At 41.7% G+C, this 25,362-nt stretch overlaps 1 protein-coding gene across 1 annotated transcript in view; it reads right to left on the bottom strand.

Annotated features, from left to right (window-relative positions):
* Positions 1-1,116: 1,116 nt before the first annotated feature.
* Positions 1,117-25,362, bottom strand: part of LOC147152465 (uncharacterized) — a 28,240-nt gene continuing 3,994 nt past the window's right edge. Inside the window, exons 3-7 of the mRNA XM_086051308.1 lie at positions 10,733-10,883; positions 4,663-4,730; positions 4,386-4,495; positions 2,840-2,931; positions 1,117-2,361 (exon numbers count right to left, since the gene is read on the bottom strand). Coding sequence (XP_085907434.1) covers positions 1,823-2,361; positions 2,840-2,931; positions 4,386-4,495; positions 4,663-4,730; positions 10,733-10,883 — 960 coding nt within the window. The 3' untranslated portion in view covers positions 1,117-1,822. The remainder of the gene's footprint in view (positions 2,362-2,839; positions 2,932-4,385; positions 4,496-4,662; positions 4,731-10,732; positions 10,884-25,362) is intronic.

The raw sequence follows: 25,362 nt of genomic DNA, 5'->3' as shown, positions 1-25,362 counted from the left end.
GGGCTCAAATAACGACCAATCATGGCTCAGTTTCTGAAAACAGGTGAGCTGTGATTGGTCGTTACCTGAGCCCTGAGCAACTGTGATGTCATTTTCAGTCAACAGATGTGATAAAATGGTCGCCCCCAGTGATGGCTAAAAACAGGTGGATTAACTCTTATTCCACAAACGCAACATTTATCAGAATGCCTTGTTTCAACTAGTGGGCTTGCATGGAGCATATTCTTGAAAAATAATATGTTTGAGTTGACTTCCCTTTAATAAAGTATTTGCATAAGAGAATCGATCCTCTTATTCATGTTAAGGGTATTAAAATTCAAGAAAATAATGGGACAAAAAATCAAGCGATTCTTTTACAGTAAATAAAATGTGCGATTATGAGTTAATTCCGATGAAATATTTTAATCGATTGGCAGCACTAATATATATATATATATATATATATATATATATTTTTTTTTTTAATGCTGTCAAGTGATTAACATGTTTAACTAATAAGCAATTAACATTTTTTTAGCTAATAAATCTCAAAATTGTCCATAATTGTTCGCGGTTAATCGTATTTTTCAACTACGATTTTTTACGAAGCTTAGAACAAATATTTTCTTGAGTAAAATCTTGGAAGTAATGTGGGAAAAAAAATTACAGTATATTTCTATTCAAGACTGTTCTAGTAGCTTTCTTTGATTCTTGAATGAGATTCTTTTTCTGTGAAACACAACTGCTGAACGATACACCAAAGATGTACAACTAATATGGTATTTGAAATTGAATTTGCATAGTGCGCAAATTATTTGGGATTTCTCCAATGAGCTGTTGAGCAACTTATTAAAGTAAAACTGTGTAAAAGTCCGTCTTTGCACCAGTGACTCTCCTCTAAGTTTGGTTGTAAAGTGAACAGAGGTCAGCTGTCACAAGGAGTACATACAACAGTTAACTGAGTTAATTTCTTTTAGTGCGTTATAAAATTTAAATTAATCTCTATAGTTAATGCTTTAACTTTGACAGCCCTAATATATATATAATATATTTCATACAGATGTGTATCCGTATGAGTGTATCTGAGTGTATATGTGTTTGTTGTGTATTAGCCATCCATCCAAAATATCAACAACATTTTATGGAAAAAAAACTTTATTGTATTTATATACAACTACTGAAGCTATGTGCATAGCTATGCTATGATAACAATGAGACAATAAACATATTTTATCATTTAACTCACCTGATTATGACACTGAAGTAGGCTGAGGCTCATAGTGGGAAGAGGCACCAAGCTCATCAGACATCAACTACACTAATTTATGCACGTAATGCCACCTACTTCACATGTGTAACTTTAGACCTCAAAGAAGGCTCGTCAAACTCAGAACAATTCCATAAAAATGTCAAAATATTATAACTTCCTGTTTGTAGTTTTTATTTCCTGCTGGAGAATCCTCACGGCAGTCCAGTTCATTAAAGAGCCAATGTGAGGGATTTAGCAGCTTACTTAAAAAAAAAAAAAAAAAAGTCACACTCACCCAGTTGTCTCACCATGTTAATTTGCATTCATGCTCAATAGCGCTCCTAGTCGCCTCATGCAACATGCAAACTCCTCACAGGAGGGCCTGAGCTGATATTCGAACCCAGAACCTCTCAAATGTGATAGTCACCATACTGCTTGGAATTATTACAATTACTCTAATGAAATACATTTTCAATAAACATATACATATCATCACAAGAGGCCCCCAGCTTTTTTATTATTTGTATTTTTTACAAACTGATAGAGATATGTTCTCCATGTGTGTGTGTTTGTGCGTGTTTGTTGTCCTCTTCCTCACAATGGCAGAACAATGAGGATGAAGAAGATAAAGGAGAGTAAAGGAACAAGCATGAGCGGAGGTGATGATGCTGAGGAGGCTTCATTCATCTCTATCTGAGGTATCGTAATGATTGGCAGGCCCTCCATTCTTGTTTCTTGTTGTCCCCCCTTCGAATCCTCGTCCTTCCTCATGGCTGCTTTCCGCTGGTCTGAAGTGGAAGTCAGTGGGGGGGGCATTGTCCTGCTGGTGATGTCCGCTTGATGGTATGACTCTGTTGTTGTGAGAGAAAGAACAAGCACACCCTCCTTCACCTCCTCGTCCTCACCCGAGGGGAAGGTGGGCTTGGGTGTCACGAGGGGAGGAGGAAGAGTTGGGGTCAGTGGCAGAGATGTGGTTTTGCTAGTTCTGCTGGTTCTGGTGGTGATGTCCCCCTGGTGGTATGACTCTGTTGTTGCGGCAGAAACAAGAAATGTACCCTCCTCCTCCTCCTCCTCCTCCTCCTCCTCCTCCTCTTCTTCTTCTTCTCCACCGTCATTATCATCCATGTCAGGAACTACAAACCACACGCCAAAATAACATTTTATTAGCTTTTACCATTGTTTTGTTTTCCCTGAACAGACTTTAGCTGACATGCATGACATATTTCACTGACCAAGTGTCCAATGTCATCAAATAATATATTGTTTTATATAGTCATACATATATGAAACATAGTCTTTCTAAATTAATATGCAATGTGGTCAAATACTGGAATATTTAATGTACTATAGGTAATTAAAAAAATTTAATGTGAGCAATTCTAGTGTGTCGTGTAGTCAGATAATGTAGTACAGTATGTAATACAGTATAACATTTTATGTAATCTAGTCAAATAATGTAGTATGTAATGTAGCATCATAATGTATTATGTAATCTAACCCAATCAAGTATTTAATTTGGTCAATTTTAATAATATGGTGTGCGTGTGTGTGCGTCTGTGTGTGCATGCGTGTGTGTGTATTAGCAGTAAGCTAATTAGGATAATGCCATACCGCAGAGGTTGTTTTCACATGTTTGTAGTTTTTCCGGACATTGGGAGCAAGAGTCCCCTTCCACATAAGGGCGCTCATCTTCGTAGTTCCCACTGCACACATGCGTGCATGCCCATACACACAGACACACACACCCACACGCGCACAAGCACACACACACCCCCACACACACACACATCAGTGGTGGCACATTGCAAACACTGATCTCCGCAAGGGGCTACGCTCACTCCATTAGTTCACATAGGCTCTGATAATGGTGAAAAAGTAGTGCTGGTGTGTTACAGTACTCTTAGCATTAGCATTAGCTGTGGCAAATAAGACAAAGTAGAACCAAGGCCCAATCCCAATACCCACACTTGCTCCCTTGTGCCCCTCAGTTGGACGTTTCCATCGAGGCTGCGAGTGTGTAGGATGGCCCAAATTCTCAGAAGTGCTCCGTTGCCCCGCCCCATTTGCACCCTTGTTCCACACTTCAGCTGAGCCTGCATCCATGGGCCCTCAGCCGAATCATATTACCCACAATTAATTGCGGTTTTGACCAAGGTAGTGAAAAAATGACGAAATTTGGTGGAATTCCTGTGCCGTAAAAATTCTCTTCAAGTGGAAATATCAACTCAGTGGTGTTACCAGGATGCCAGGCGTGGGTGGGCATTAGTTTTACCTGGGGAGGGTAAAAAAGTGCTAATTTTTATGTATGAAAAGTGCTATATAAATAAAATGTGATTGATTGATTGATATAATGCTCAAGTAGGTCGAAATCCAGCGTAGGGCTACTGCACCTTAAAACATGTTTTGTTTTCTCCTTAATTGAGATAACTGTTGTTGTGATTTGGGATAAACAAATAAAAGTTGATTTGATTTTGATTTTTTATTTCCCATTCATCAGAACTACATCCAGTTTCTTTTGGGTGGGCAGAGTGTGTCCGTGGGTGGGCAATGGCCCCCCTGCCCCCCCTCTGGTAACGCCCCTATATCAAATTATTACATAGTCTATCATTTGTATATGTGTAATTGATGTCAATCAATGTTTTAAAGGCACCTATGTATTTTGTCCTAGCGTAGCTGCCGTACTCAGCGACCTTCTGCGCATGCGCTGCATATCGTGCGGGAGCCGCAAATAGTCCAAATAATGGAGACATAGCTCCCATCGACTGGAAGACCAAGCCAGAATTTTTATTTTATTACTTCTTTACTGAAGTTTTAATATAATTTGAGATTTGGCAAAATTGCCAAAGATGACCTGTGCCGCCATAGTTGATGAGACAGGGGCGTAAATCGATGATGTCACACGCACTGTCCCAATCCTGCAATTTTTGTACACTTGTAACCTGCGCCCTCGAACCCTTTGTGCACTTCGACTACGTGTGCACTTCTGCGAAGACCGTAGGGTACAAGTGTGGGTGTTGGGATTGGGCCTAATTCTGAGCAGCAGTACTGTTAGCAATAGCATTTACTTTGGTAATGATGAAAAAGTAGCACTGTCATTGGATTGCAGTGCTGTTACCATTAGCATTAGCTCTAGTAATCTAGAGAAGTTAGCACTGACGCTGGGTAGTAGTTGCACACCAGGAAAGAGATCTTCTCCCATGCCAGACCTTCCATGTTGTTACACAGGTGGGCGGCACAGCCCACCCTGTGAGTATCCGACCACACCATCTGCAAAGTCATGGCAAAGTCTCACATGTCACTTACGTCTATGGAAGAATGCAGCAACCTTGTCTGGAAATACGCAAAGGGACAAGATCTCGTGTTTCACGAATCTGACCCGGGGACGCTACAGCAGTGTGTATGGGTGTGTGCGAGAGTGTGTGCACGTCACTGACCTGTGTGTAGTGTCCACACATCTTGTCGTCATCACAACTGTTGGAATGGAAGTCATAGTGGAGATGTTCTACAAACCCACACATCCACACACACACACACACACACACACACACACACACACACACACACACACACACACACACATTTTAGTGATTGAATTTGGAACTAGTAATGGGAATAATTCTCCACTCTTCACTCTTAATTTATTTGAGAGACAGTTATGTGTACATGAGACTGCCTTTAATTTCCACTCAAACAAATGAATGAGGTGAACAAATAAATGTCTCACCTCCAAAAGGCCCCTCCTCTTATGCAGTATGCATTGTGGTCAGTAATGTATAACGCTGGTGTCGGGCGGAATCTTTATACCTCAAAAATCATCACTTTTCAGGTCACCCAAAAAACGTCATGTTTGTTCAATCATTAACTTTGCAAGCCATTTTCACAACTTTAGATTGGTCCGTAATTTGTAAAAGTATAATGTACATATGTGGTCTGACCCATAGTACAGTTATGGAAAAATATGAAATTGATCAAACTTTGACAGGGGGTTTTGGCCCAACGTCGGCAATACGTAATGTGGTTAAATGATGTAGTGTGTAATATAGTCAAATTATCTAGAGTGTCTTGTGGTCCAATAAAATACTGCATGAAATGTTGTCAAATAACTTATTAAGGCAGCTCAGGACAGAAGTATTTGTAAGCAACAGGTTTCAAAGAGTACCCCACATGGATTATTTCCCTTGAGGGCATTGGGGGTCAGAAGGATGCATTGTGTCTTTGTAGATTTGGAGAAAGGCTGTGATAGTGTGCCCCAGGCGTGGAGCACACCCAGGCTCACCCAGACCGTCAGACTGCCCACCCAGTGAGATTCATGAAAAAAGATGTACTTTTGAATTTTTGTAAATTATTATTAAATTATTTTTGAATTTGTGTTTTGTTGTTTTTTATTTTATTGCATATCAAGAAAGGCATTTGTGTTTGTCTAAGGAAGATCTGAACTTCATATTATTCAGTTTGTCATTTTATTTGAATATACAATGTGTCCAGGAGAATTGTGCTCAGTGAGAGAAATATTCGGGCCCACCCATTAGCCACGTTCTGGCTCTGCCCCTGGTGTACCCAGTGAGGAACCCTGATACGATACTGCACGAGGAAGTCTTTAAGTGGCAGAAAATTACTGTATGTTGGAATAGTACAGGACAGGTATGGTAGTAGAAAAGTGGTGAGGTGTGCTCTAGGTGTGACAGCTTAATTTAAGGTGGAGGTGCTACTGCACCAGGGATCAGTTCTGAGTCCCCTCCTGTATGTAATAGTTATTTATAAATTGACAGATGAGATTGACTGGAATCCCCATGGACCCTGATGTTCATGGATGACATTAAGAAGGGAAAGCAGGGATTAGCTGAAGGAATATTAAGAAAGGTGGAGGCATGCACTGGAAAGTCGAGGGTGACACAGGAGTGGATTTTCACTCCCGTTCCATCCCACTCCCACAGAAAAAAAAATCCCATACAGTCCAGTCGCAGATCATAGTAAAAAAAATCCTGTGCTGTCTGGTGAAAACGACTCCCATCTCGTCCTGCTCCCATTCAGAATGACTACCACAACCATACTGCTCCCATTTTGGAGATCAGCTACATTTAAACAAACAAACAAACAAAAAAACAAACAAACAAACAAAAAAACAGTTTGTCATCCCCTCTTGTCATGGACACCTCCACCATCTGCTCCTGTGAATTTTTTATCCTGTACCGTCCCAATCCCATGATTAAAGGTAAAGTTGACTCTCATCCCGCGGGAATCCTGCAGGATTCCTGAAACAAATGTCAGGCTCTACTGCACATATGTCAAAGTCAAGGCCCGTGGGCCACATCCGCCCCGCGAGAAGGTTTTCTACGGCCCCTGGGATGATATTGCTTTATTATTAGATCCGGCCCGCAGCAAGCTGGTGTGGGTAGCAGATCTGATCGGGTACTTTGCGCCTGCCAAAGACGTCACGCTTTAAAATATATTGTAGCAACTTCAAAGAACACGCCGTCAGACGTAGTTTAATCATCATGTTTTTACTAGTCCAACCGGCTACTATGGGCCACAGCCGACGCCAATACAGTACGACAACCGTTCAGTCAAAAAAGAGCAACGGCTCTCCTCCTCCGCTACTCTCGCTCGCATGCCCTCCAATCCAGCGAGCCGCGCGATGCATTCATTAACCTCAGAAACAAAACAACTTGGCATGACACAAATTTGACCACAACACAGATAACCCAATTCGTTACACTATTTCTGTAATATATTTCTTTGCATCAATGTTTGCCACCCCATGGCTGTTCTACATGCTGACTGAAGACTTCACGTCACTTTTCGCGTCTTTTAGAATCGGATTGTGGTGAAACGTTATTTGGAGTAAAACACACTTTATTAGAAATACTTCATGTTAGAAATCTCACATTGTTTTATTATTAGTAATTGTTGGCATTTGATAAATTCATTGAGTTTCGACGTAGTGCTGAGATGTCCCACACCGTGAGCAGGCATTGAACGCTATTCGAGCGCTATGTGTTGATAGTGAGTGACTTTTTTTTTCTCTTTCCTCCTTCGACACAGCTCATAGTTTGTCCGTACCAGCAAACGCAGTAGTTGCAAATTGCCCGTGTTTCACCACTTTTGTTGTTGTGTGTAAATGTTAAAAGGTGAGTTTATTCATTTAAGTTCGTGTCAGGTAACTGCTGTACATAATAGCCTAGATATGTTCTCGTGGGGGCGGCACGGTGATCGACTGGTTAGCACGTCCGCCTCACAGTTCAGAGGTCGTGGGTTCGATCCCGGCTCCGGCCTCCCTGTGTGGAGTTTGCATGTTCTCCCCGTGCCTGCGTGGGTTTTCTCCGGGCACTCTGGTTTCCTCCCACATTCCAAAAAACATGCATGGTAAGTTGATTGGATACTCTAAATTGCCCCTAGGTGTGATTGTGAGTGCGGATGTTTGTCTCTGTGTGCCCTGCGATTGGCTGGCAACCAGTTCAGGGTGTCCCCCGCCTACTGCCCAAAGACAGCTGGGATAGGCTCCAGCATGCCCCGCGACCCTTGTGAGGAGAAGTGGTACAGATAATGGATGGATGGATGTTCTCGTTAGTGATATCACGTTGATGAACACTAGTTAGTTATTTTGGCTCATATGCTAACTATTCTAGTGATGAAACGTGTGAATGTGTATTGTATGTATTGTTTGGCTGATCAATTTCTTAATACAGTGAATTGTAATGTTTAGGCATATTGTTAACAAATGGATATGCATTGGATGATGTTGCTAGGTTATTCTTTGTGTTGTTGCACACCACAATAAATAGACGTGTCAAGTGGAATACGGGCCTGTGTTTTCTGACCGGATCACCCACATTCATACCTTGCCACTCTAAAATAGAGTAGCTGGAGACATCATACCAATCATATGATACTCTCCGTTATATTTCACATTAGCACAGTTCATACAATCTTGCAGCCCGAGTCAACCAGGAAATTGTTTCCAGTTTGGCAGGAGAAACGCAAACGGAAGTGACGTGCAAGCTGCCTCACAAAAGTAGCAGTAATGTACTTTATTTTATTTTTCATTTAGTAACTCGGAACATAAAAACACAACAGCCAGGGGCGTGACGAACAGAGGCAAAGAAATAGATTACAGAAATATAAAGCATGACATCATCAGCAGGCGCGAAGGACCCGATCCAATCTGGACATTTTTTTAAATTTCAATGAACATTATATCAGTCCGGCCTTCGGCTTGTTGCAAAATTTTGTATTTGGCCCTCCGTCCATTTGACTTTGACACCCCTGCTCTACTGGAAAGGAGAAGAATGAAGATTGGCCAAAGTAAGACCTAATTATGGTGGTGGAGGGATAAAAAAAAAACCCAACTAAACAGGTTGGAACAGGTGGAGCAAAGGGTCTGGTCTGGTGTGTTGTGTGATAAAAGAGTTTCTGCAAGGATAAAGGGGAAAGTTCATGAGACAGTGGTGAGGCTGGCCATCAGATAAGACATTGAGACTGTTGATTTCAAGTCTTTTCGTTTGTGGTGCACTAGAGTCTCAGGCCTCAGACCTTGTCTACACGTAGCCGGGCTTTTTTTAAACAACCGAATATTCCTCCCCCACTCCGTGTTGGAATACACATCCTCGTTTGTTAAAAACGCAGCTACACTACACCGCGGACGCGCGTTTTCAAACGCATGCCAAGCCTCTAGGTGGCAGTAGTTAGCCAAATACTGTCCATTCAGAAGGAACGTCCGTCCTTTGACGTCACTTCTACGAAACCAAAAACAGACAGCGTCAGACTCGTTCGTGAGGACCGACAAGAGGTCAGAACTGCTTTAAAACCTTTCAACAAGAAGCAGTACTTGGTTGCGGACAAATAGGTACCGGTAAGCAAAAAGCACCTTGAGAATGGCTATAACCAACGCGGCTCCGCGGGTATGCATGTTGACTCTCTTGAAAACACAAGTCGCGCAAGTGATGTCAGAGCATTTTTGTCGTACAGTGATGACATAAATCTCCGGGTCTAACTGTCCACAGCCAAATGCAGGTCCGGAGATATCTGCAAAACTCCAGTTTTGCGTTTTCAATGAAAAAACGCTGGGGACGTTTTTGGCATTCTAACTCCGAGATTGCTTTTTTTCCAGTTACAACAGTGTCTGCATAGAAATAATCACTGGAATCAAAACACCCAAATTAGGATTTATGTAATGTGTATTGTTATTGATTGTGTTTATGAAGGTGTTTTAGTTAAAAAACAAAAAACGTTTTTTCATCTAGGCTTGGTTATTTGCACTTTTGCCTTACTGTAAGGCGATTGTCAGTTTTTTTAAATTTAATTTTGACTTATTACGAGTCACGACACATAATGAACAATTTTGCCAATGTTGTCGCTGTAACCTGTTCGTCACCTAAGAAGAAAATATCTCCCTAAAGAATGAACTAACTCCAAAAACTATTGAAGAACAACAAAAACTTGGAATTGGAATTTATAAAAAGCTTTTGGATCTAGTAGTAGGCTATGAAATATGTTACTATGAGTAACATGGAGTTGCACTTGTAACATATTTCACGGCAGGCAGGCATATGATGTGTGATATCTTGCAGAGATTGACTCACTGTGTTGTCATATAAGGGAACATGTTTTACTCCATGAATAGGCTTATTTGTCATGGGAAATAATACAACAGGACAACAAACACAACATTTCCGCTGTGTGTGTGTGTGTATATATATATATATATATATATATATATATATATATATATATATATATATATGCATATGTGTATATATATATATATATATATATGCATATGTATATATATATATATATATATATATACATATGCATATATATATATATATATATATCTATATATCCATATGTATATGCATATGTATATATATATATATATATATCCATATGTATATGCATATGTATATGCATATATATATATGCATGTGTATATATGTATGTATGTATGTATGTATGTTGAACTAATACAATTCGTCTGCCATGCCACACTGGAGGTCTGTCTTCAGGAAGAGAAAATACTGACTTGAAGATAAATTCTGACAAATTTAATTTAAATGCATCAGTAGTTGAAACACTACACTGTTCTGGTTGTCTTAGAAGACATTTCGTCTTTCATCCAAGCAGACTTCATCAGTTCATGCACAAGGCTAGGTAGGACAGCACTAGCATATAGTATGTAATGCAGTCCAAGTAGGTGGCGTTGTCAAATAATGTAAAGTAATGTAAAGTAGTTTGCAATGTGGTCAATTAATGAAGTATGTAATGTAAAAAATGAAACACGGTCAAACAATATAGTGTGTAACAATCAAATATTTTAGTTATAATTTAATGTAATGTAGTCAAACAAGGTAGTATCTAATATCAAATAATGTAGCATGTCATGTCGTCAAACATAGTCTGTAATGTAGTCAAGTAATGCCATATATAATGTGGTCAAATAATGTAAAAATAAAAGGTTCATGAGCTTTCATTGACTTTTCGTGCATCCTTTGCAGTCTCACTCACCAAGGAACCACTTCTCCAATGCCACCCGCAGGTCCAGGGGCCCAGTTCCAGCATACAGGTTCTCTCCGATGTCCTCCAGGTCTGGGTTGTGGTTCCAGATACACTTGGCGGCGTAGCCCTCAGCCAGCAGTTTCAGCATCGGGTCCCATTTCTGAAAAAGCAGCGAGTGAGTGAAGGCCTCATAGGTCGGTGCTAGCGTTATCTTGACTTGTCACTCACACCCATATCGTCGGTTTGAAGACTCAGGAACATTGACATTAACTCATGCTACTACACTGTTTCTTCAAAGGGGCCATCATTTACTCAACTCAGCTAGTGGGAGACCTTTATTTGTCTAATGAAATAATTATCAGAGACGGTGTTAGCGCTATAACAATTGAAGTATAGTTCCATCCACCCATCTTCTTCGGCTTATGCAGAGTCAGATCGCGGGGGCAGCAGCCAATTCATGAGAGCCAGAATTCCCTCTTTCCAACCACTTCATCAAGCTATTCTATGGAATCCCAAGGCAGCCGGTCAGAGGAAAGATATAAGGCCTTATATTCGTTCCCAGAGCAAATGTGTGTTTTCGCAGTATTTCTGTGTCTGTTTCGTCAATGAATATTGTGTCCACCTGTGTGCATTCCACCCCTTAGTGTTCTCCTACCCTCCCTCACTGATACCTTGTGTGTCTCGTCCTGGTTTTTCACGTTGTCTCGTCAGTATGCCTGTATTTAAGTTCCTAGTTTTTGTTCAGTCCTTGTCAGATCGTTGTCACTGTCATGTGTTTTGTTTCTCCTGGTGTTGGGTTTTATTCTCTAGTAGAAAAGGCTCAGCCTCCTCTTTAATTTCGTTGCTGTCAGTTCACGTTCCCGTGATCACGTGTTTTGTATCTTGCAGTGTTCCATAGTTTTTCCTGCTTCCGGGCCTGAGTCAGGTGCAGCCTTCCAGTTCAGCTCGATATCAGCCTAGTCTGATGATTCCTTGTTGTTTCTTATTTCATTGATACACCTTTAAGCCTTGAGTTAATGACAAAAACATTTAATCTACCCACACTCAATCTGTCAGCAATCTATTTATCAACAATCTATCTGTCTGTCAATCAACAATTCAATCAATCTTAATTTATATTATTTTGTGCATCAATGTATGTTCGCTTGCAAGACATCAGTCCAGTAAAGGATACTAAATCACACCTTGGAGTCCTGTCTCTTCCTGCCTGTGCTCTGACCGGCACACCATCTTGTTTGCAGTTAGCCCCTTAAACGAACTAGCCATTCGCCTCCCCAACATTTTGGTCCTTCGAGCCGGATAACTATTCAAGATGGACCCAGTGGAAGAGATGTATCCTGCTGTGATACCTAAGAGACGAACTCAGCCTCCTGCTGCCCTACAGGACTATGAAGTAGATTATGTTGGACATCAGCCATGAGACTTTCCACCACCAAGTGCAATTAGAGTACCTCCAGCCACGCAAGATTATCCAGTCCAGGCGGCCCCATTCCGGACACCTTCCTCCCGACGCATGAATGGGAATGCTGCTCACTTCGAGACTCCTCAGCTAGCCTCACGTTGTTTCCAGAGAACCAACACGGAATGGGACACCTTGAATCTCGTCCCAAGCCAACTCCTACCACTTACCCTAAGCAATTAAAATAATGCAGAAGGAGAATGCAAAGTTGCACCAGTCACAACAGTGGATCCAATCAGGCATAAAAGAATTGCACAAGGCTCGGAATGAGATTAAAGAACTAATAGACATTGCCCGCTCTTTGAGAACAGGAATGGCCCAGCCGTATAGCCCTGCTCCAAGAACAGAGAACCCCCCAGGTGTTGTGGGCCCTGTCTCTCCCCCCAAAGCAGGCCCTAAGGAGGCAAATGATTTGCCTCTTCCGCCCTGGCCTGAACCCGACTGGCAAAGTGATATGGAATTACTCAAGATTGAAGAGGCCAGTAATAGGCCCCTTTACTCGCCTTCACCTCATGACCCTTTTCATTCCTTCGAATGGCCTCCTCCGCCTCCTCCATGTCCATTTCCAGTGAAGACAATGACACACCACTTGGCACCTACTACAGCTCAGCAGCCTTGGACCTTCCATATGCGTTCTACTCACAGCATCTCACCAGCTGTCTGTGAGACGACATATAGAGGCCCTAATCCTACCATCCCGAAGTCCAGCCACCCAGATCCCAGTGAATTTGCAAGGTTGCGTATAGCTTTGTAAAATTTGCTTCCAGCCAATGCTACAGAGCTGTTTCGTTATCAGATACTGCTGGATCACCTCAAGTTGGAAGAAGCCAGGCTTACTGCTGACGCCTATTTGAACTCCCCCAGCCCCTACACTGATACCATGGCAGCTCTCCATGACAAATTCGGCCAACCACATCAACTTGCCCTTATCAAAATAGCTAGTGTTCTGGAGGCCCCTGAAGTTAAGGTGATGTTGCATCCTTCCAGAAGTTCTCCCTTCAGATACAGTCCCTAGTGGGCCTACTGCAGACTCTCGGTCCAGCTGGGGAGTTTGAACTCCAATATGGCTCACATGTAGTTCACCTACAAAGCAAACTCCCTGCTGAGCAGCGCGCTGACTTCCGGCGTCACCAGTTGAGGGAATCAGGAACTAGCCACACACTACAGGACCTGTCGGAGTGGCTTCCAAGGGTTTGACAGTCAAATCAATACACGAGCTGGTAGGGAGCGGCCAAGCATGAAGAATGACAGCCGGCATGCCAAACAAACGGTGACCATCCTGCTTGGTGTTGGCGAGTTTGCAGCACCTAATTCCCTGAAGAGTGGAGCAGATAAGAGGAAGTCCAAGGCCAACGCATAGTGTCCCTACTGCGAGTGCAACGAACATTATCTTAGCCAGTGTACTGAGGTTTCTAAGATCTCCACGGAACAGCTTAAAAAGTGGATCCAGACTAACAAACGCTGTTGCCGCTGTGCACGCACCCACTTATCTGCTCGCTGCACATTGAAGAAGCCCTGTACCCTTTGTCAGGGAAAGCACCTCTTAGCCCTTCACGAGGTGAATACTAGGACAGACAAGGCCCCCCAGGAAGTTGTAGTTAAGGAAGAGAGCTGTTTAGTTAGTTCCGCCTCCAGCTCTCTCTACCTTGATCGACCAGGCGCCGGGAACAGAGTCATGTTAAAGGTGGTCCCCATACTCATCCACTATGGGGGACAGACTCTGAACACTTTCGCAATCCTCGATGATGGGTCTGAAAGATCGATGCTATTACCAATGGCAGCCAAAGCTTTGGGCATGAAAGGCATTCCGGAAGATCATCCTCTGCGCACCGTGAGATAGGACATTGAAGTACTCCCCGGATACACGGTGTCCTTCCGTGTCTCTTCAGTGACTAATCCTCACAGTAGCTACAAGATAGAAGGTGCATTTACAGCCAGCCGTCTCAGCCTAGCCAAGCACACCTATCCCATTGATCGCCTTCAACAGAAGTTCAGACACCTCCGTGGCTTGCCCATCCCTGCCTTCAGAGAGGCAGAGCCATCACTCCTTACTGGCTCATACCAGCCTCACCTTGTGACACCAGTTGAAGCTGTCAGGTTAGGCCCACCCGCTAGTCCTGCTGATGTTCACACAAGATTAGGGTGGACCCTCCAAGGCCCAGTTCAACTCATGTTGCTACCCCCCAAGTCCGTTCAGTGTCTGTTCACCTCTTCCCCTCCCCAGCTCGAGGAGCTATACACATATGTTGAGAGGCTGTGGAAAATGGACTCAGTCCCTCACCGTCCCGAAAAAGAAGTAATACGATCCAAGCAAGACCAGCTGGCAGTGACTATGCTCAAAGCTAAAACCCTTCGCGTGGACGTGAATGGCACCCAAAGGTACGCTACACCGCTGCTTCGCCATCCAGACATGCTGCCTGCGGCCTGACGGATCACTCCCCCAAGTTATATATCCGGAGACCGAGACCCTGAGTCGCAAGCGTTAGCGGCACCCTCAGGTTCTCGCTGACCAACTCTGGTCCAGGTACATCAAGGAGTACCTTCCTAAATTGCAGACCAGGCAGAAATGGAATTCTGCTACCACGGAGCTCCTGGAGAACGCAGTTGTTATGGTAGTGGACCCTCAGATGCCCTGGGCTTCGGGGCCCATTGGACAGGTGACCAAGGTTCGCCGAAGTGATGACGGGTGTATTCGGTCCGCTGATGTGGACATTAAAGGTCATCTGTACACCCGTCCCATCGCTCGCCTTGTGTGGCTACCCGCTTTACCATCCGGGGAAGATTAGACTTTGTGTTAGTGAGCCTTTATTTGGGAGCAAATGTGCCTTGCACATTTGGGGGCGACTGTAGGAAAGGCTCAGCCTCCTCTTTAATTTCGTTGCCGTCAGTTCACGTTCCCGTGATCACGTGTTTTGTATCTCGCGTTGTTCCACAGTTTTTCCTGCTTCCGGGCTTGAGTCAGGTGCAGCCTTACAGTTCAGCTCGATATCAGCCTAGTCTGATGATTCCTTGTTGTTTCTTATTTCATTGATGCGCCTTTAAGCCTTGAGTTAATGACAAAAACATTTAATCTACCCACACTCAATCTGTCAACAATCTATCTATCAACAATCTATCTATCTGTCAATCAACAATTCAATCAATCCTAATTCATATTATTTTGTGCATCAATGTATGTTCGCTTACAAGACATCAGTCCAGTAAAGCATACTAAATCGCACCTTGGAGTCCTGTCTCTTCCTGCCTGTGCTCTGACTGGCACACCATCTTGTTTACAGTTAGCCCCTTAAACGAACTAGCCTTTCGCCTCCCCAACACTAGTGTTTCTTTGCTACTTTGAGTTTTGGAATTTTCAAGACTTGTTCATGCTGGGTTTTTTTTGTTGATAAATATTTTCTTCATGCCCTGCGACTGGCTGGCGACCAGTTCGGGGTGTAGTCTGCCTTTGCCCATTGACGGCTGGGATAGGCTCCAGCAACTCCCCGCGACCCTGTATAGGATAAGCGGTTTGGAAGATGACATGACATGACATGACATATTTTCTTCAGTGCTTCTCCTGCCTCCCTGCATTTGGGTTCTCTACTATGCAATCATGACAGAACGATCGGACCAAAACTGGACCCGCAGGACCGGTGTCTGGCCTGGCTCCAGCGGCGCACGCCTGCGGCCGCCACCCATTTCTCTTCCGGCGGAGCACGGCCTGCAGCCGCCAGCCTTTCCTGTTTGGCGGCGCACGGCCTGCTGCTGTCGGCCTCTGATTGGCAGGCTCTGTGCCCACCTCCTGGCCCCTTTCTGCCCACCCTTTCTTTTTTTTTTTGTTTGTTTGTTTGTTTTTGTTTTTAGGGACGTTTGGGAGCCGTCCCTTGAGGGGAGGGGCAGGTACTTTCATGTTTGGGCTTTTTTAGTTTTTCAAGCCGTGATTTCAAGCTACAGTCCAGAGTGTGAGAAATGAACAGAGAGGTGGATGAAAAAACAGCTGAACTAAAGTGACAAAAAAAGCCTAGTAAAATTATGATTGGGAGGTAACTTTAGAGAGTCAATGTGGCTTGTGATCAAAAATGTTAATTTAGAACCATAGTTGTATAATGTTGTTATACTGTTATTTTTATCTGTTGTTCTTTACGCTGTTCTCTCTTTTCTCTGTGTCTGACCCCTCCCCTCATTCTGTCCGACAGCGTTGTCAATAAACATCCATCACAATACAAATAATCACAGAGGGAGTATATCAAAACCCCCTGTTGCACACCAAAACTTTTCCTGTATAAAAAACAAAACAAAAAAAAACAACCGCCCATAGCAGCCCCCTTCCATTCCTCCCCCTCCAAAAAGACAGTTCAGGAAAAAAAAGAGCTGTGGAGTGTGCAACTTACAAATATGGACACCACATTGTGGAGTGACCACATATCAAAGTTTACTCATCCTTGTTATGATGCCAGCTCCACATAACCTATGATCATTTTCATCACACACTAATTGTTTATGTGCATTAGCGCTGCTGTTTTGGTTAGCAATGGAATTGTACTTTGTAATTCTTTAATATCCAGGGACAGGAGGAGAGATACTTAAAACTTAATACCTAATTTTTGTCTGACAAGAAAAGGAAAGTTGTTTGGGTCGAGTCATTTATCTGCTGCAAAGCTGCTGAGTTTGATGTGCGCAAGTGACACAATGATGTGAACATTGGGCAAGTAGTTTTGGGAATTTCAGTTCTGATATAAGAAATGTACCAAAGTGAAAACTGTAAGAGGAGTTGTTTTAGTGTGTGTGTGTGCATGTGGGGGTGTGTGCGTGCGTGTGTGTCCAAACACTAAGTAAGTCAAGATGTGGAGAGCCTGTAGAGAAAAAGGAGAATGTGCAGCCCTGATTATTTACACATCTTTGTCGCATTTGTTGCGTGTCGCAAATAATTAAGAACACACACGCATGCATACGTAAACACGCACACATACACACACACCCCCCCCACACACACACACACACGCACGCACACACACACACACACACACACCAACCAAACACTTATTACAGTTTTTCTCAGTTGCTTTGGTACATTTCTCTGAAATTTTCAAAAGTAACATCGAGTCACTTGTGCACATCAAAAAATTTTTGGAGTCTTTTGTTTGAACAAGTTGCCATTGCTGTGGTATATACCGTAAATGCAAATGATTTTGGAAAATTGTCTTCTATTTTCTGCGTTATCAATTACTTGTATCACATTGATTAAAATGTATAATAATGGGTCTCTACTGAATTTTTTCACCCCCACAATAGTGATGGGCATAACAGTTCTTTTAAGTGGACTGAATCATTAGAATCAGTTCATCAAAAAGAATCGAAAGAATTCAAAAGAATCGTTCACCGAATCATTCAGCCCCACATCCTCCCACCCCCACCCCCGGCGCGGACGGGGTGGATTTTCCCCCCGAAAATAAATAAATAAATAAATGTATAGATATGTTTGTCGTTTGGATTATCGTTGCTAACAAAAACCTATGCGTTTGCATTGATGTACTGTAATCACGTCAGGCAATAGTCGTATTCGTGTTTGGTGATAATGCACTGGACTTTCCAAAAAAAAAAAACCACACACACAAATATTTAAAACCATTATTATAACCATTAGAATCGTGGTTATAATAACTGTGATAAATACTAACAACAACAATAATCGCAGTAGACACTATGCCTACATATATCAACATTTGTTATTTTGGAGGACATAACACACGGCTGTCACCCTCCCGGTGTATTTTTGTTTTCACGTGTTACGAAGTGCAGGCTTGTCAAATGAAGCGGATGACTACATGTCTGGTTAAACGTTCTGTTGCGCTGAAATAAAAACAAGAACTGATAAAACACTCGAGCGCCAAACAAGATTTGAAATAAAAGTGCAATTTAATGGCAAACCAACATTCTGATGATCGCACCACATTATAGTTGCAGTAGACAGAGAGGATAATAATATTTAATGCACATATGTGTATTGTCATAAATGTTTTCAAATAAAGTTGTCCCATGTCCACACCAACGTCATCTCCCAGCTGCTGCAGACCGGGGCGCCTCATCACGATCTCACTGAATCATTGGTGAACGGGAAATGACATCACTGATCCCCGCAGCAATACGTTCACTCACCGAATCGTTGGTGAACGTAAAATGACATCACTGATTCCCGCAGCGATACGTTCACTTACCAAATCGTTGGTGAATGGGAAATGACGACACAGATTCCTTCGTGAAGGCCAATAGCGTGGCAGTATGTTCAGTAAATCCCGCTTACATCTGACGTTGGCTGCTGATTGGTCGGTCGCGAAGATTGACAACATGCGCGTGGCTGAGCTCAAATGAACTGAGAAAAGAACGAATCACTTCAGGAAGTGATCCATTCACTCACGTTCGCTGAAAAGATTCGTTCTTTTTGAACGAATCGTTCACGAACGATCCAACACTACCCCACAACATTTGGGAATTAGTTAACCACATAACTCTTGGTTGAACTGGATCTGTGGCCTGAAGGGCCTCTTTTGCGACGCTATTATGAGCCGCACTTGATGGCCCATAAAAGCCCTGCTGTGTCGATCGGGGAATAGGAAGTAACGAAGCCTGCTGGAGTAGAGGCTGTGCCATCTCACTAATCTACCTATCATGAAATGTATTAAGTTTTTCTACCGAATAGGTTGACATTGCAGTCCCACAATGAAAATCAAATTTTAAAAAACAATGAAGTGTTCAGACCTTGCATATTTAGTCATACCTTGTTGTGATCTATTTTACCACAAGGCATTAATTGAGATACTATTAAACTGAATGTATAAAAAGTCATCTTTTATATGTCACTTCCTATTGGGAGGTGGCTGTCCCAATCTCTAACTCCTAAATTTCCATTCATGAAAAAAAAAATGTAGAAGATTTTTGCCAATTTAAAAAATACTTTACTTTAATAGAACATTTTGATTGCTTTTAAATGTATTGTGAAAGATTTACATTGATTTTGTAGATTTGTTTCAACTTAGACGTTTTTATGAAAAAAACCCTGTCCCAACTTTTCATGTCACTACCGAAACGCAAAGAGTATTTGTCTGTAGTCAGGGCTTGGTTTTAGCCACATCCCCAGAAATTTCACCAGTAAGAGACATCACCTTCATGTTCATCACTGGCCACATGGCGAGTAATTAGTTGACAGCATTATTAAGTTATGTGCCCTCCAATGTCTGAAAATCAGCATGTGTTTTTTAGGACCGTCACTACCGAACACCTCATTTCGGCAATAAAATGAGCACTTTTGATTTTAATGCTAAATGTACTGTTTTCTATCTCTATACACATGCTCAAAACTGTCAGTGGTAGTCACATTGTGCCTAGCATTGTTGAGTATTTCTCAACAACTATCATAAAACGTCACTACCAAAACGTTTCGGTAGTGACAATATGATGTTTCTTTTTGAATAAAGTAAGTTTTAAATAATATAATACATAGACACATATGTCATACATAGATCTTTCTGACTTTAACAATATTCTATTTCATATTTTATCTTAATTTGAAGGGAAAAATAAAACCAAAACAGTCACTACCGAAACATACAGAAAGGTTTCGGTTGTGACATAATGGTTTCTTTAATGACAATACGATGTTTATTTTTCAATAAAGTAAGTTTTAAATAATATAATACTTAGATAAATATGTCATACATAGATCTTTCTGATTTTAACAATATTCTATTTCATATTTCATCTTAATTTGAAGGGATAAACACCAAAATGCCAAAAAGCCTAGCAGAGACAGAGTACAAGCGAAGGGTAACAATGACCCAGTGAAATCCGAAGAATATTTAATAAAGGAAAGCGAAAGAAATAAGAGATGGAAGGAAGAAGGAAAGCTGAAGTCTACCAATGAATTATCCGGCAGAGAGCAAAGGAAAGTCAGAAGAGCATGGAGCAAAAGACAAGACCACCGGATGCCTCTCCAAAAACAGAGAGAGAGAGAACATACATACAGGGAAATATATAAGTTACAAAAATGTTTGTCATTCCAATTGAATTTTCATTTGGAAGGTGAAACCATAGTTTTTCAAAGATGAAGAGCCCTGTGATGGACAGGTGACCGGTCCAGCATGTACCCTAAGTTTTTGTCCAAAGTCAGCTGCGATCAACTCCAACCCGCTGCGACCCTGAGTACAGCTCAAAGCAGTAGAAAATGGAAAAAATAATGTTTCAATTGTTATAATACACGTTAAAAGTTAAAATATAGCAAAACTAGTTAAGTGATTACAATGCTACCCTCACACAAAGTATTACTGCAACAGCAGCAACAATATAGTCACATTTGAAATTTTGCAGTCACTACTGAAAAAAATGATGTTTTAACAAAAATAAAAAGTATTGAATTATCAACCAACAATTTTTGATAATGATTGTTTAAGGGTATGTTTGTTTTAATTAATGATGACTTTTGAAGTCAATATGATAAACTTTCTAAATGTTACAATGAAAAATAGCATATACATTTTGATTTATTTTGGAAAAACTAATATTAAATTCTGTTAAAAATTCATTTAGATTAATTTTGATGTCAAAACCATGTATATTAATTTATAAAAGTACTCTGTAGAGGGGGGAATGGAAAAAAATATGAATCGGCGAGTAGAATTATTTTTCTGTAATTGTGTGTTTCGGTAGTGACACATTTTAGGGACAGGCAAGATATTTGGGAAAAGCTAGAAAATACAATTTGAAAATTGACTGTACTTTTACTATATTTGTGTCCCTTAGATATGGTGCAACATGAATACAATAAAAGTTTTTCTGAAATAAAATGCAAATTTCACACATTTTCCAACTCTGAATTTGAACCAGTTCAGTAGAATATATTATATATATATATATATATATATATATATATATATATATATATATATATATATATATATATATATATATATATATATTAATATATATATATATATATATATATATATATATATTAATATATATATATATATATATACATATACATATATATATACACATATATATATATATATATACATATACATATACACATATACACATATACATATACACATATACACATATACATATATATATATATATATATATATATATATATATATATATATATATATATATATATATATATATATATATATATATATATATATATATATATATATATATATATACATATATATATATATATATATTAATATTAATAATGATGAAAACAACATTAAACACAGGAAAACACCCTTTCTTGTATGGATGGAATGAGGTGCAGATAAAGTCAGGTGGCACTTGCCAACTAGTAACTTGAAGATGCCCCACCACGGCTCTTGTGCGATTGTATATGACAGGGACCACGTTCAAATGTGGTGATCGCTTGGATACTGCAGCCGTTCATTCGCGCACAGCGGAGAGGGGAGGTGCTTCGCTTGGTGGTAGACTACGACAGCATTTTTCAACATCGCAATCAAATGGCCGACTCGCTATGCTAATGCTAACAATATTGCTGTCTTGGTAAAGTTCCAGAACTGTAAAAAAAACATAAAAAACAAGGCGCTGTTTGCCCGTGTGTGACGTAGTTTGCCCGACGTTGATTGGCTGCCACAAGGCGGAATGGCAAAAAAACCAAGCGGAAATGACGTCTATTTAAGTCATGACGCCGTGTGTCGCCGTACACAGTGGGTTACTCAAATGCCGGAGCAACTATGTCCGCTCAATCATGTAAATGGGATATTCAGATTGTTTCAGAAATCTGAATTTTGACTTTAACCTGAATCTTGACTGCATGTAAACGTAGTCCCTATGGTGCTGGGGACAAAAGGGAGGAGGAGGCACGGGCGTCGTAAAGTCGAAACGTCGTAGGCTGCGCATGTCGTAATACGCGGACTGCCTGTGTGTGTATACATATACATCCATCCATCCATTATACACATATAGATATATATATGTCAGTTGCATTCAGTTTTTTTTAGCGCATGATTAAGGTTTCCATAGCAACCACCGGCTGTACTGATTAAGGCTGCTGGCCACCACAATCTATACATGTATATTAAAAAAAAACATCTTGAGAGCAGAGGAGGCGTTACATCTACTTCAAAATATTGAGGATGAGGATGAATTGCTCGACTGAGTCCCCCTGCCCCGGGTGATAGTCGTGACGTATGTGTTGGTAATGTAACCCTTAAAATTGTACTTCCTTATCTTCGGAGGCCATGGTATGGCGGGTTACAATAAAGGTTTGACTTTATCTCTTCTGGCGTCTTCCTTGCTAGAGACAACCGACATGGCAGGACAGTGCTTTGTTGCGTCTTTATTCAGACGTGAACAGCCTCGCTCTAATTCCCCTCTCTCTTATTTTTTCTTCGCTCAGGAACTGAGCCGTACCAAACCAACTCAAAAAGCAATAAATACTTAAGCACAATATAAATAAATAAATATATACTCACAAAACAGTATTGCAGCATTTAAAATAATACAATACAATACCAAATAATATGTATGTATTTTATAACAGCATGATACACGCAGTGCAGCCGCATGGGACAATCTCACCAATCCACCAACTGTTTCTCATTCATTTATCTGACACAATTTACATTAAAATATACCCACAACAGAATTTTAATAAACAAAATACCTTTATTAGACACTCAAGCAGCGAGTAATAATCTTTCTAATCAATGAAGGCATTGCCAGAGCGCAATAAAAGTGACATCCGTAAAAATGACTGCTGTCGTATAGTTCTAAAACCAAGCGGAGCTTGAGCAACAAGTCGCCCAATCGTGTGTGTGCGCGGAAGCGTGCGCGTGTGTGTGTGTGTGTGTGGGGGGGGGTGCTGGGGTGTGTGTGTGTGTGTGTGTGTGTGTGTGGGTGCGTGTGGGGGTGTGTGGGCGTGTGTGTGTGTGTGTGCTTGCGTGTACGCGTGTGTGTTTGAAAGAGCCGGGGGGCTGTTTGCGAAAGTTGAATCCAATACTTGGTTTTTCAATTGAAGTGGAAGTCACCCCAACCATAGTTTTTTCCAGAATATGTTCTATGCATGCCCCCTAGTTAAAACAAGGAATTATCATTGATATTTTGTTTGTGGAATATGAGTTAAGTTGTAAAATCCATCAATTTTTGACCAACTCAGGGATCGGCCATTTTATCATTTCTGTCGACTGAAAATGACATCACAGATGCCCTGAGGGCTCAAATAACGACCAATCATGGCTCAGTTCCAGAAAACAGGTGAGCTGTGATTGGTCAGTGAGCCCTGAGCAACTGTGTCCTTTTCAGTTGAAAGAGTAAGTAAAGTAAAGAGTGAGTAAGTGGCGGGTTTGAATAGTAAGTTAGCCAGCTAATTGTCTTTAAATAAACCTCTTCCGTTAGCATCTCTCCCGCGGGGGCATCGTGTACGTTTTTTGGAAGGGGGGGCGGGGCGAGACGTAGGTCGGAACGGGGCGCGGGCCGACAATGTTTACGAATATGGCCGGGGAGTCGCGGCAGGAAGGGTACCCAGGTCAAGGGTGGAGAGTCGCGGCGTACAAAAGAGGGTCGAGAAATGGCTTAACTAAGCATGGCCGGAGGTGTATTTTAGTCTGGCCCGCTATCGGCCCTCGTGCGTGTGACGTGCTCACGAGGTGGCCAAAATTCACCTCAGCATACTCAGTGAAAGGCTTATTTTTAGGCTTCTTTCTACTCCCGCGTCGGCGCGAGCTGTTAAAGGAATTGTGGCATTGCCACCCCCCGGCCCCTCTTTGTAATGGTATGCCCCAGTTGCAGGTGGGAGGCGCGGGTTACATGACGTGACAATGAGGAAATACAAACAAGCTTTGAGCGCACGTTGCTGTCTCACATGTTGCAATGACAGTTTCCCACACGGAGACGGATGCACCAGGCAGCTCGTTGCTGCAAAGTAAGCAGAAGCAAGCTACTCACCCACGTTCCCCCTTAGCCGACACCTTCCAGATCGTTTTCGCGATAAAATTAAATGCATTAAATGCAAAACAACTTATGTCCACGAGTATATTGCTGACTCAACTCAACTGACGTTGGCACATCAAGGTGGAGTTCATGCACTTCTTCTGGCGTTCACTACTTCCGCAAATACGACATAGCAAACTTGCTGTGTATAGGGATTTGCTGGTAAGCTTTTATTTTGAACGCCGGGAACGAGAGGAAGTGGAAAATAAATAAGTAACTTGTTGACTGCCATTGCTGGCAGTCTGGACCCAAATAATTATACAATACGAAAAAAAACAACCCCGGGGCTCGCAATGGAAGTAAGCACGTGTAGTTTGGTAAGTAGTAAAGTACTGTAACCAACTGAGCTATCTTGAGCTGTTGTGGTTGAATTCGTGTTTTGCAAAGTTGTGTTGTTTCCGAGCCTGTTGAATGCGTCGCACCGCTTGCTGGATTGGAGGGGGTGCGGGCGAGAGAGGAGGAGCGGAGGACGAAGGAGAGAGAGTGTGTGACTGGGTGGATTGAATGGTTGTTCTACTTGTGTTGGCGTCGGCTACGGCCCACAGTAGCCGGTTGAATGAATAAAAACGCGTTCATTGAACTACGACTGACGCTGTAGCATTGGGAGACGCTACAGTACTATGTGGCGCATTTTGAAGCGTTTCCACAGCGGGTTTGAATAGTAAATTAGCCAGCAAATGATCCTTAAAAAGCCTCTGCCGTTAGCGTCTCTCCCGCAGCGACCTCAATCACGGACGCTTTTATTTATTTATTTTTTGGGGTCGGGGGGCGGAATGGGGCGGGGGCCGACAATGTTTATGAATATGGCCGTAGGGTCACGACGAATATATATATATATATATATATATATATATATATATATATATATATATATATATATATAGAAGGATAAGGTATATATTAAATGCTTACAGTTGGTTAACAAAACAGAAATTGCTGTCCACTTCTTTCCTACTCCCCTTACATACATTTTCCTTCGTTAAACACGCAAGACAGGCTGGGTGTGTGTCTGTCAGTCGTCAGCGAAATGTGCATGCTGTGGTGTAATGGTATTACGTTTTGAACCACTAGAGGGCAGACTACGCTTGTAAGTACAATTTACTCTACATTGTTGGTGCAGGCAGTTAATCAAGGCGACTTCATGGTAACGCAGAAGAAAACAGTGGCCTTTCTTTTTAAAAACCCAACACAACAT

The sequence above is a fragment of the Filicampus tigris genome, chromosome 1 (genome assembly GCF_054856515.1).
Source record: "Filicampus tigris isolate MCC_2025a chromosome 1, RoL_Ftig_1.0, whole genome shotgun sequence".
In the NCBI taxonomy this organism is placed as follows: domain Eukaryota; kingdom Metazoa; phylum Chordata; class Actinopteri; order Syngnathiformes; family Syngnathidae; genus Filicampus; species Filicampus tigris.
This window is presented reverse-complemented; position numbering and strand designations above follow the sequence as displayed.